The sequence below is a fragment of the Gopherus evgoodei genome, chromosome 3 (genome assembly GCF_007399415.2).
Source record: "Gopherus evgoodei ecotype Sinaloan lineage chromosome 3, rGopEvg1_v1.p, whole genome shotgun sequence".
NCBI classification, from domain to species: domain Eukaryota; kingdom Metazoa; phylum Chordata; order Testudines; family Testudinidae; genus Gopherus; species Gopherus evgoodei.
In genome coordinates this window covers 108011934-108025961 of record NC_044324.1, presented here as the reverse complement: position 1 = coordinate 108025961, position 14028 = coordinate 108011934, and the positions used below count along the sequence as shown (strand labels likewise).

Sequence of the window (14028 nt, the reverse complement as noted above, 5' to 3'; positions counted from 1 at the left end):
TTCTAGACCTTACTGCCTTCCCCAGAGCTTTGTCCTACATTCCTGGCTTCCCTGCTGTCTGGGTTTGCCAGACCAAACATACCTCCCTTCTCCCAGGGAGTGACTGCAGACTTTCCCAGCAGCCCCCTTCTGTTTCCCATTTCTTGTCTCTATAGTCCCAGCCCAGCTTGTTCCTCCCGAGCTGGGCACCCTCACTCAGTCCAGAAATTACTTATTCCCTAATTCCTCTTAGCTGTGTCCCGTTGGGTTAATTAGCCCACTTCTTAGCCTTCATTAACCCTTTCACGGCAAGCATGGGGTGAACACACCATCACAGCCTCATTCTGCTACATTGTTGTCTTGAGATGTTTCTAAAGCAGGGGGGTCAAATTTTTCCAAATGTTACTCTAAATCTCTGCATGAAGCCCTCCTCATGCACTGCCCTCATCACCCTGCTTCCAAACACACACAAACGAGTGGGTAGAGGCAGTTAAAAGCAGAGCTCCTTGAATTATGTACCCTGTTACAGTTTAGAAGCTAGAATAGTCAGGATAGGGTTAAACTAATAGCAAAAGGGGAAGGTAAAAAGAGAGAGATTTGATTTTGTGTGGTGTTCATGATGTTGAGAACAAAATTAATTAAGAAACCAAAGGACATAAAGAGAAGAAATTCTTAAATTGCCTATACACTAAAGCTAGGAACCTGGCTAACAAACAGGAAGAATTGGAATGCCTCATTTATGAGCATAAATTCAGTCTAGTTGGTATTATTGAAACCTGGTGGGTTGATTTGCACAACTGGAATGTTAAAATCAATGGCTATAACCTATTTAGGAAGAATTGAGTGGGCAAAGGGGGAAGGAGAGTGACGCCCTGCCAAAAATGCCATTATCTGTTTCAGAGTCACTGATAAGTCAGAAGAAAATGATCTTGAATGCTTATGGATCAATGTCTTAACAGATAAAGCAGAAGATAGGGACACTAGTCAGTGTCCGCTACGGTCCTCCTTATGCATCTATCTATAATCTGTAGTGAGAAAAAATTATGTGATCATGGGGGACTTCAATTGGAGTGACATATGCTGGAGGTCTCATGCTGCCAGTACTAAAATATCCTTGAATTTCTAAATATTATAGATGACAATTTTGTAACTCAAAAAATGTTGCAGCCAACATGGGGGAATTCTATATTAGACCTTGTCCGAGCAGGTAAAGAGAAACTGATCACAGAACTAAAAGTTAATGGTAGCCAATGTAAATGTCATCGTGATTTGATCACATTTATAATGTGTAAACAGAATACAGTCCAGACCAGGAATATATATACTTGGTACTTTAATACGGCCATTTCACAAAGCTGAAAATAATTATGAGCCAAATCAGTGGCTGATATGGGACTCAATTTATAATGAAATAAAGGTGAATAATGTAACTAATGCAAACAAACATAGGCTTCTGGAAAACAGATCTTATCAAACTAACTTGATCTTTTTTTCCCCTGAGATTACAAGTGTGATTGATAAACGTAATAGCATTGACTCAGTATACTTGGACTTGTGTGAGGCATCTGACTTGGTACACATGACATTTTGATTAAAAAACTAGAACAATATGAAATTGACATTGCACACATTAAAAACTGGCTGAGGGATTGGTTCGTGGCTGTTTTTGTCAATGACCTGGAAGAAAACGAACAAAAAAATCGTCCCGAATAAAGTTTGCTGATGACACACAAATTGGGGGATTAGTAAATAATGAAAAGGACAGATCACTCCTCCAAAGCAATCCAAGTGGCTTAGTAAACTGGGCTCAAGCAAACAATATGGTTTTAGTATGGATAAATGTAAATGTATACATATGGGAACAAAGAATGTAGGTCATACTTAAAGGCTGAGGGAATCTACCCTGGGAAGCAGTGACTCTGAAAAAGATTTGGGAGTTGTGATGGATAATCAGCTGAACATGAGCTCCCAGTGTGATGCTGTGGCTGAAAGAGCTGATGTGATCCTGGGATGAATAAATAGGAACATTGAGTAGGAGTAAAGAGGTTATTTGACCTCTGTATTTGGCACTGATGCCACCTCTGCTGGAATATTTTGTCCAATTCTGGTGCCCGCAACTCAGAAAGGATGTTGATAAATTGGAGAGGATTCAGAGAAGAGCCAGGAGACTGATTAAAGGATTAGGAAATAAGTCTTACAATGATAAACTCAATAAATTCAATCTATCTAGCTTAACAAAGAGAATGTTAAGCCATGACTTTATTATAGTCTTGTAAGTGTCTACATGGGGAACAAATATTTAGCAATGGGCTCTTGAATCTGGGGAAAAAAGGAAGGATGATCCAATAGTTGGACGTTAAAGCTAGACAAATTCAGACTGGAAATAAGGTGTGAATTTTTAATGGTGAGAGTAGTTAATCAATGGAACAATTTACACAGGATGATGATGAATTTTCCACCACTGACAAAGTTTACATGTAGCTTCATTTCAATTTTGAGCACTTTAATGGACCCCGCAACAAGCCATTATCTTTTTATTTTCCAGTGAAGTATAACTCCCTTAGGAATGAGCTTCCTTGTTCTCCAGCTTCTGCTAATGCAGTATAAGTTCTGAGAATTAAATAACAAATACATGTTTCTTTCTTTTTAAAGAGAAGTAATTTGTCTGCTGTCCTCATTTCTCATACAACTCATCCATCCTTTTCTGTCCTCCTTCCCTTGCATTCCATTTAGCCCTCAGTTTTCTTTGTTCCCACCTCCACCAACCTCCCAAATGGTCTGCCTGCAAGTTTTATTTTCACTTAAAAGTTTGAATTGAGTGTCTTAAAAAACATCCCAATTCAATGCAATGAAGTTAAGTCACTCCAGCCACTTTTCTAGTGTTGCTGAGTGCCTGGCTGGAAAAGGGAGGCAGACATTTCCCTTTAAAATGCCTCCTCAAAGATTACTCACAGGTGATATTTCAAAGGGAAACTACTGCCTCCGCTACTTGCCCAGTGGGATCCTCGGCAGTGCTACAGAAGTGGCAGAGCAGCTTTTAGCTTCACTAGGCTGATTTAGAAGCTGTATGTTATCACTCTCCCCAATCTAGTAGTGTACGTCTATTCTTCCGTGAAAGTAAACATGAAACTTGAAGGGATCCTAAAATGTTGTGGGCCAGAGAGAGAGATTATGGAGGCTGCTGGGGGTGGGGGTCTGAAGACGGGTGATTAAAAAGGTGAAAAGAGGAGGCTAAAGAGAGATTTACAGACTTTTTGTTCCTTTTCCGCAGAAGCCTGTAAACAACAAAAAAAAGTACAAATGGAGGAAGAATACATACGTAGTCACCTTCTCCCATCATTTCCACCCCTTGTCCTGTGTGAACCTATCTAACTTAATGGATATGGGGATATTTGTGGGGTATTTTATTACCGCTTGTGGAGTTCCAGATACGCAACAGTGGGTGCCTGGCTGCAAAATCATCAAAAAGACTCTAGCAGCCTGTGAAAATGTGACTTTGTGCAATGTTTGTGCAGGTACAGAATCTAATGAAAATTCACAATGCTTTAGCTAATTTGATTCTTGGTGCTTCTTTTTTCCCTTAACATTAATCAGCTCCTACTTTACCGGACTATGAAGGAGTTGACGCATCTCTCAATGAAACTGCTACTACCATAACTGTATTGTTGAGACCAGCTCAAGCCAAAGGTGCTCCTATCAGGTATTTATTTAAAAAACAAACAAACAGTTTCTGTAGTAGATTGCATGTTGCTTAGCAGCTAATAAAGCAATTCATTCCTAAGTGATATTCATTTGACATTTATGTCAGGATGTTTGTTTTTCTTGGTTAGACAAAGACTACAAATAGACCTATAGTTAATAAGAGTAAATTCTTCAGAGGGTTTTAGATACTCATTACCTTAATCATCAGCCTATCTCTTCTGTTTCAATTAGCCCACCCCCTAGTTCAGAACCATTTCATTTCACTTCCTCTCTTGGTATCTGTGAAATGCGAGGTTTGAAAGTATTTGTCAAAAAGAAAAATAGAAGATAGCACTACCTCTCCAGTATTTTAAATCAGCTATTGTATAATGCATTTCATAGCTAAGATTGGAAAATTGGAAGCTTGGAGGAAATAGGAGAATAATAGTGGTGAATGCAAACTATTTGACTTTTTTTTTTTAATTCTCCTTCCAGAAGTGCTTATTAGAAATCAACTTATAGCTATATTAAATTTTATTTGGGGTGTCCCTTAATCATATTAAAATATTTCATGTTATATTAACTTTGAGAGACCTTTTCCTGTGTCCTCCCAGTTGAAAGATAATTTAATTCTGTTTGCAAAGATTAATCTACATCCTGTTTTAATTTCTCGTTGTTGGTGGGAAATCCATGTTTGGTTTCTATTTTACAAAGACTTATTTTTACCAATATTTTTGCTTGAATAGGATGGTACTTTTTCTACTTTAAGGTACAGAAAATGAGCTGTTTGTAAACAACATTGTTATTCAGAGTAAAGCAGTCTTAAGAGTAGCTTGGTACTGTAGGATGAGTAGCTTAGAATATATTTGTGTTTAGATATTTACATCTGGAGGATTGGTCACCATTTCAGTCTTTCAGATGCTTAGTTTTACGGATATACCAAATACAAACTAACCAGATTTCACTACTTATCACAGAGGTGGAAAGTTTGTAATTTTAGAGCCTTGCTGTTGGTGTTGTTAATTTGATTATTGGCACTGGAGATAACTACTCAGATTCATTTCCTTTCTAGGAATTATATCCGTAAATAAAACTATAAACCAGGGACAGTCAGTAACTTTTTGTCAAGGTCCAAATTTCTTGCTCAAGGTAATGATAAGTAAATAAAAATATTTGGGATCCATTCAAAAGCATTTGGCAGTCTGGATTTGGCCCACAGTCCACCTGTTGACTGCCCCTCCTATAAACCATTGAAACTCCTGGATAGCAGCACATGGTGTTCTTCAAGTGATGGTCCCTATGTATAGTTTACTGCGGGTATGCATGTGCTCCATGAGCGTGATGCTGGAGAATTCTTGCAGGCAGTGTCCATTGTTATGCACCTGCTCCCCTGCTCTCTTCTTGCTCTGCATTGAGAGTAGAAGGGGGTGGCATGGACCAACCGCTGTATGGCCTGAGTTGGAACCGCCAGTGTCCAGAGCTTGGTTTTTTAGGAGAGTCTCCAGTTTTGAGAGTTCATTCTTAATCTGTCCTTGTTTGCTGTATAAGATGTTGATCAGGTGGTTCTTCAGTTTCTTTGAATGTGTGGGGCACAATCTATCAGCATAGTCTGTGTGGTATGTAGATTGCAATGGATTTTTTACCTTTAGTCCTTCTGGTCTGATGTCCATCTGTTTGCTTTTGGAAAGGAAGATGATGTCTGTCTGTATCTGCATGAGTTTTTTCATGAAGTTGATGGATTTCTACTCCATACAGTTAAATTCCTAGCACTCCTAGCAATCTTCAAGACACCACTGACTTCCAGGAAACTACAGTCCATTGGTGGTCTTCCTGAAAACACCATCCTAGCCACTATGGATGTAGAAGCTCTCTACACCAACATTCCACACAAAGATGGACTACAAGCCATCAGGAACAGTATCCCCGATTATGTCATGGCAAAACTGGGGGTAGAACTTTGACTTTGTCCTCACCCATAACTATTTCACATTTTGGGGACAACATATACCTTCAAATCAGCAGCACTGCTATGGGTACCCGCATGGCCCCACAGTATGCCAACATTTTTATGGCTGACTTAGAAAAACGCTTCCTCAGCTCTCGTCCCCTAACGCCTCTGCTCTACTTGCACTACAATGATGACAGCTTCATCATCTGGACCCATGGAAAAGAAGCCCTTAGGAATTCCACCATGATTTCAACAATTTCCACCCCACCTTCAACCTCAGCCTGGACCAGTCCACACAAGAGATCCACTTCTTGGACACTACAGTGCTAATAAGTCATGGCCACACAAATACCATCCTATACCAGAAACCTACTGACTGCTATACTTACGTACACACCTCCAGCTTCCATCCAGGACACACCACATGATCCATTGTCTATAACCAAGCTCTACAATAGAATCGCATTTGCTCCAACCCCTCAGACAGAGACAAACACCTACAAGATCTCTATCAAGCGTTCTTACAACTACAGTACCCACCTGCTGAAGTGAAGAAACAGATTGACAGAGCCAGAAGAGTACTCAGAAATCACCTACTACAGGACAGACCCAAAGGAGAAAGTAACAGAATGCCGCTAGCCGTCACATTCAGCCCCCAACTAAAACCTCTCCAGCGCTTCATCAAGGATCTACAACCTATCCTGAAAGACAATCCATCACTCTCACAGATCATGGGACACAGGCCAGTCCTTGCTTACAGACAGTGCCCCAACCTGAAGCAAATACTCATTAGCAACCACAGACCACACAACAAAAACACTAACCCAAGAGCCTATTCTTGCAACAAACCTTTGTTGTCAACTCTGTCCGCATATCTATTCAGGGTACACCATCATAGGACCTAATCACATCAGCCACACTATGAGGCTCGTTCACCTGCACATCTACCACTGTGATATATGCCATCATGTGCCAGCAATGCCCCTCTGCTATGTACATTGGCCAAACCAGACAGTCTCTACGTAAAAGAATAAATGGACACAAATCAGACGTCAAGAATTATAACATTCAAAAATCAATCGGAGAACACTTCAGTCTTCCTGGTCACTCAATTATAGACCCAAAAGTCGGAATTAATTTGCAAAATGGACACCATTAAATTAGGCTTGAATAGAAACTGGGAGTGGATGGGTCATTACACAAAGTAAAACTATTTCCCCATGTTTCTGCCCCCCCCCCTCCAATCCTCACCCCTTCTTGTCAACTGCTGCAAATGGACCATTTTGATTACCACGACAAAAAGTTTTTCTCTGATCTGCTGGTAATAGCTCACCTTAACTGATCACGCTTGTTAGAGTGTGTATGGTAACACCCATTGTTTCATGTTCTCTGTGTGTGTGTGTCTGTGTGTGTGTGTCTGTGTATATCTTCCTACTGTATTTTCCACTGCACGCATCCGATGAAGTGAGCTGTAGCCCACGAAAGCTTATGCTCAAATAAATTTATTAGTCTCTAAGGTGCCACAAGTACTCCTGTTCTTTTTGCAGATACAGACTAACACGGCTGCTACTCTGAAACCTGATGTAGTGTAGTATTTTATACACCCTGGTCAGGAAAGCCTTTGCTGTGATGAACTACAGAATAACAAACAGTCCCTTGCATATAACTTGCATATGTTGATCTATAATATATATGAAAACATTAAGCTTAAACAACATATGCAGCTGAACATTTGATTAAAAATGAGATAAGGGGCAGAACGTTGAATCCTTTATAAAGATTATTATTGACATTAAAAAACAAAAATACCATTTTGCTTTGCCCAGTAATCAATACAAATCTGTTCTCATGCTGTCCGTCTCAGATCCAGCATAGTGTTAGCAGGTGGTGCACAATGAACCATAGACTCTCATAATTGCTTCAAGCCAAATCCAGATAGTGAAGAGATGCATCTGAGCTGTACAGTAAACATTTTGAGCAAAGTTTAGTCTGAGGTGATCAGATTTTATGGTGATGGGCATGTATAAGAACCAGGATAGTTATACATAATATAAAAAGGTCTTAAATCTTTCCCACTTAATTAGCCCACTTGATAAACTGCATTAACCATAAAGAACCAACATCTTCCTAAACGGGTTAGTGTAGTCAGTTATACATTACGGCAGAAAATAGTAATATTTGTAACACAAAATAGAACAACTAAAGATATGTCAGCCTCTTTAGACAAACCCTAAAAGGGAACAAATTTGTTTCCAGTATAGAAAGATACATAGTAATTTATCAAAGTCCTCTAAGGACTTTTCTTCCACTGTGAAGGTACTGTCAGCTTCCCTTGTGTCCCCAGACGTCATAGTGTTTGCCAAACAAGAAATTCGGACATATGGTCTCCACACTAAACCTTCAGTCGGGCTGAAGCAGTACAAAATCCAGACCCATTAATTTTATCCTTGCTCTTACAATCATGAGTGTTTTCTCTTCATTGAAATTAAGTATGACTATAAGACAAGGAGAATATTTTCAAATCTTGAAAACCAGGCCTGCAAGTGACGTGATTTTTATTCATTATTCCAGATGAGGAGTATCCCTCCAGAAATGCTCATGGCATTACATGGCTATCCATCCCTGAAATATGCATATTGCAACAGTTATGTATCACCAACATCTTAATACAGAAGATAAATGTAATACACTGAAAAAAGGGAGGAGGTGTTGCCTTATATATTAAAAATGTATATACTTGGACTGAAGTTGAGATAGAAATAAGAGACAGACTTGTTGAAAGTTTCTGCATAAGGATAAAAGAGGTAATAAACAAAGGTGATGTCATGGTAGGGGTCTCCTACAGACCACCAAACCAGGAAGAAGAGGTGGATGAGGCTTTTTTTAAACAACTAACAAAATCATCCAAAGCACAGGACTTGGTGGTGATTGGGGACTTCAATGACCCAGACATCTCATGGGAAAATAATGATCTAAAACTCAAAAAGGAGTCCTACAAAAAGTGGAAACTCCATCACATTACAAAGGATGAATATAAACAAATAGCACAAGTATGTAGGGACAAAATTAGAAAAGCCAAGGCACAAAACGAGATCAAACTAGCTAGGGACATAAAAGGAAACAAGAAAACATTCTGCAAATACATTAGACGTAAGAGGGAGACCAAAGACAGAGTAGGCCCATTATTTGGTGAGGGCGGGAAAGACAATAACAGAAAATGTGGAAATGGCAGAGGTGTTTTATTACTACTTCGTTTTGGTTTTCACCAAGAAGGTTGGTGGTGATTGGACGTCTACCATAGAGAATGCCAGTGAAAATGAGGTAGGGTCAAAGTCTAAAATAGAGAAAGAACAAGTCAAAAACTTGCTTAGACAAGTTAGATGTTTTCAAATCATCGGGGCCTGATGAAATGCATCCAAGAATACTCAAGGAGCTGACTGAGGAGATATCTAAGCCATTAGCAATTATCTTTGAAAAGTCATGGAAGACAGAAGACATTCCAGAAGAGCTGGAAAAGGGCAAATATAGTGCCCATCTATATAAAGGGAAATAAGGACAACCGGGGAATTACAGACCAGTCAGCTTAACTTCTGTACCTGGAAAGATAATGGAGCAAATAATTAAGCAATCAATTTGCAGACACCTAGAAAATAATAAGGTGATAAATAACAGTCAACATAGATTTGTCAAGAACAAATCATGTCAAACTAACCTGATAGCTTTCTTTGACAGGGTAACAAGCCTTGTAGATGGGGAGAAGTGGTGGATGTGGTGTATCTTGACTTTAGTAAGGTTTTTGATACTGTCTCGCATGACCTTCTCATAAACAAACTAGGGAAATGCAACCTAGATGGAACTACTATAAGGTAGGTGCATAACTGGTTGGGAAATTGTTCCGAGAGAGTAGTTATCAGTGGATCACAGTCATGCCGGAAGGTCATAATGAGTGGGGTCCCTCAGGGATCGGTTCTGGGTCCGATTCTGTTCAATATCTTCATCAATGATTTAGATAATGGCATAGATCGTACACTTATAAAGTTTATTGACGATACCAAGCTGGGAGGGGTTGCAAGTGCTTTGAAGGATAGGATTAAAATTCAAAACGATCTTGACAAACTGGCGAAATGGTCTGAAGTAAATAGGATGAAATTTAAGAGGACAAATGCAAAGTTCTCCACTTAGGAAGGAACAGTCAGTTGCGCACACACACAAAATGGGAAATGACTGCCTAGGAAGGAGTACTGCAGAAAGGGCTCTGGGGGCCATAGTGGATCACAAGCTAAATATGATTCAACAGTGTAATGCTGTTGCAAAAAAAGCAAACATCCATTCTGGGATACATCAGCAGGAGCATTGTAAGCAAGACATGAGAAGTAATTCTTCCACTCTACTCCATGCTGATTAGGCCTCAACTGGAGTATTGTGTCCAGTTCTGGGTGCCATATTCCAGGAAAGATGTGAACAAATTGGAAAAAGTCTGGAGAAGACCACCAAAAATGATTAAAGGTCTAGAAAACATGACCTATGAAGGAAGATTGAAAAAATTGCATTTGTTTAGTTTAGAGAAGAGAAGACTGAAAGGAGACCTAACACTTTTCAAGTACATAAAAGGTTGTTACAAAGAGGAGGGATAAAAATTGTTGTTCATAATCTCTGAGGGTAGGACAAGATGCAATGGGCTTAAATTGCAACAAGAGTGGTTTAGGTTGGACATTAGGAAAAACTTCCCAACTGTCAGAGTAGTTAAGCACTGGAATAAATTGCCTAGGGAGGTTGTGGAATCTCCATCATTAGGGATTTTTAAGAGCAGGTTGGACAAACACCTGTCAGGAATGGTCTAGATAACACTTAGTCTTGCCTTGAGTGCAGGGGACTGGCCTAGATGACCTCTCAATGTGTCTTCAAGCTCTATGATTTTATGTTGAATTGCTTCAATACAGACAAGGTCAGCTCTGCTGCACTGGGCAGCACAATATGGGGAGGAGGTGAGCAGCACTCAGTGGTGAAAGAACAGGTTAAGGACTATTTAGAAAGGCTGGATATGCTCAAGTCCATGGGACCGGATGCAATGCATCCGAGGGTGCTGAGGAAGTTGGCTGGTGAGATTGCAGAGCCATTGGCTGTTATCTTTGTAAACTCATGGCAATCAGGGGAGGTCCCAGACGATTGGAAAAAGGCAAATATAAGTGCCCATCTTTTAAAAAGGGAAGAAGGAGAATCTGGGGAGCTGCAGACCAGTCAGCCTCACCTCAGTCCCCAGAAAAATATGGAGCAGGTCCTCAAGGAATCCATTTCGAAGCACTTGGAGGAGTGGAAGGTGATCAAGAACAGTCAACATGGATTCACCAAAGGCAAGTCATGCTTCACCAACCTGATTGCCTTCTATGATGAGATAACTGGATCTGTGGATATGGGAAAAGTGGTGGACCAGATATATTTTGACTTTAGCAAAGCTTTTGATACAGTCCCCCACAGTATTCTTGCTGACAAGTTAAAAAAAGTATGGATTGGATGAATGGACTGTAAGGTGGATAGAAAGCTGGGTAGATCGTTGGGCTCAAAAGGTAGCGATCAATGGCTCAGTGTGTAGTTGGCAGTCGGTATCAAGCGGCGTGCCCCAGGCATTGGTCCTGGGGCCGGTTTTGTTCAACATCTTCATTAATGATCTGGATGATGGGATGAATTGCACCCTCAGCAAGTTAGTGGATGATACTAAGCTGTGGGGAGAAGCAGATACGTTGGAGGGTAGGAAAAGGGTCCAGAGTGACCTAGTCAAATTGAAGGATTGAGCCAAAAGATATCTGATGAGGTTCAACAAGGACAAGTGCAGAGTCCTGAATTTAGGATGGAAGATTCCCAAGCACTGTTGCAGGCTGGGGATTGACTGACTATGAGTCATATCACCTGGATATGAATCAGCAGTGTGCCCTTGTTGCCAAGAAGGCTAACGGCTTATTGGGCTGCATTAGTAGGAGCATTGCCAGCAGATCTAGGGAAGTGATTATTTCCCTCTATTTGGCGCAGGTGAGGCCACATCTGGAGTATTGCGTCCAGTTTTGGGTCCCCCACTACAGAAAGGATGTGGACAAATTGGAGAGAGTCCAGCAGAGGGCAACGAAAATTATTAGGGGGCTGGGGCACACAACTTATGAGGAGAGGCTGAGGGAAGTGGGCTTATTTAGTCTGCAGAAAAGAAGAGTGAGGAAAAGCTGTCTTGTGAAAGGAGACTCAAAGAGCTTAACTTGTTTAGCCTAACCAAAAGAAGGCTAAGGGGAGATATGATTGCTCTCTATAAATATATCAGAGGGATAAATACCAGGGAGGGAGAGGAATTATTTAAGCTCGGTACCAATGTGGACACAAGAAAAAATGGATATAAACTGCCCATCAGGAAGTTTAAACTTGAAATTATATGAAGGTTTCTAACCATCAGAGGAGTGAAGTTCTGGAACAGCCTTCCAAGTGGAGCAGTGGGGGCAGAAGACATACCTGGCTTGAAGACTAAGCTTGATAAGTTTATGGAGGGGATGGTATATGGGATAGCCTAATTTTGGCAATTAATTGATCTTTGACTATTAGCGGTAAAAATGCCCAGTGACCTGTGATGCGATGCTAGATGAGGTAGGATCTGAGTTACTACAGAGAATTTTCTTGGTGTCTGGCTGGTAAGTCTTGCCCACATGCTCAGGGTTTAGCTGATCATCATATTTGGGGTCAGGAAGAAGTTTTCCTCCAGGGGAGATTGGCAAAGGCCCTGTGGGTTTTTTGCCTTCCTCTGCAGCATGGGGCACGGGTCACTTGCTGGAGGATTCTCTGCACATTGAAATCTTTAAACCATGATTTGAGGACTTGAGTAGCTCAGACATAGGTTAGGGGGTTATTACAGGAGTGGGTGGGTGAGATTCTGTGGCCTGCCTTGTGCAGGAGGTGAGACTAGGTGATCGTAATGGTCCCTTCTGACCTTAAAGTCTATGACTCTTTGAGTGAGGGAGGAATTGATAGCAGCCTTCAACTTTCTGAAGGGGGGGTTCCAGAGAGGATGGATCTAAGCTGTTCTCACTGGTGGCAGATGACAGAACAAGGAGCAATGGTCTCAAGTTACAGTGGGGGTGGTGTAGGTTGGATATTAGGAAAACTATTTCACTAGAAGAGTGGTGAAGCACTGCAATGGGTTACCTAGGGAGTTGGTGGAATCTCTATACTTAGTGGTTTTTAAGGCCTGGCTTGACAAAGCCCTGCCTGGGATGATTTAATTGGGGTTGGTCCTGCTTTGAGCAGAGGGTTGGACTAGATGACCTCCTGAGGTCTCTTCGAACCCTAATCTTCTATGATTTCAGTGAACTTTACTACCAGTTTTAGTGAAACTTCACTCTGCTTACATTGACATTGATGTTCTGTTTCCATCATAAGCATATTTCACTGTCATAATGAGCATTACTAGGTAGATATTAAAAGATGATTAACACTTCCCCTGCTGCACCCTACTTACGTGCTCTGACTGTGCAGGGTAACAGCTAAACTCTAGGTTCCCAGCCTCAAAGAGGACAGTGCTGGCTAGCTTATTGAGGAGTCTACTGTCCATTTTTCTTACAAACCAGGCATCCATGAAGGGTCAAGAGATAATTATATTTAATCACCTCTTTAATGTCCTCATTACTTCCAACCAATAGAGGCCCATTGTTTATGGTATACCTCCACTGACTGTGTAGTTATTTGCCTCTAAAAACACAGACAAAACTTCACTAAGGGCTGGTCTACACTACGGGGGAAAATCTATCTCAGATATGCAACTTCAGCTACGTGAATAATGTAGCTGAAGTCAAAGTATCTAAGATCGAATTACTCACCGTCTTCACAGCACAGGATCGATGTCCGCGGCTCCCCATGTCGACTCCACAACTCCGTTCGGGTTGGTGGAGTTCTGGAATCGATATAAGCTCGTTCGGGGATCGATATATCGCATCTAGATGAGACGCGATATATTGATCCCCGAGCAATAGATTGCTACCCGCCGATATGGCGGGTAGTGAAGATGTAGCCTTCGATTAGGGTTTACTGTACTTCTGTCTCTGTCATAGTCCTCAGGAAACAGATGTTCCTTAATCCAACTTAAATCTACAGATAGCTGTCAATCACTACTTAAAATGCTGCATGCTGTGGTGGTCACAGCTGTAATCAGGACTGTAACCATGTCTTGCTGGTCAATTGTTATCTCATAATCTCTAGTTTTCTTTATGGCCTCCAGGAGTTTTAAACCAACTGTAGAAAAGAAATGCAAAAGGGGAGGGGACTGCATGATTCAGAATTTGTTACAAGACGTGTATTTTTTCATCACCAAACTAGTGGCTCAGATCCCAGTCAGTAGCAGTTAAAAATGATTACCTTTCAGTGGTCCATATTAAGTGATTTGTAGTCTCCTT

General features: G+C 40.9%; 1 protein-coding gene across 16 annotated transcripts in view; it reads left to right on the top strand.

Annotated features, from left to right (window-relative positions):
* The window catches only part of PTPRK (protein tyrosine phosphatase receptor type K), a 626320-nt gene that overhangs the window by 512679 nt on the left and 99613 nt on the right, over positions 1-14028 (top strand). For all 16 annotated transcript variants that reach the window (XM_030556279.1, XM_030556280.1, XM_030556281.1 and 13 more), the window contains one exon: positions 3574-3679. In XM_030556279.1, the coding sequence (XP_030412139.1) occupies positions 3574-3679 (106 nt within the window). The remainder of the gene's footprint in view (positions 1-3573; positions 3680-14028) is intronic.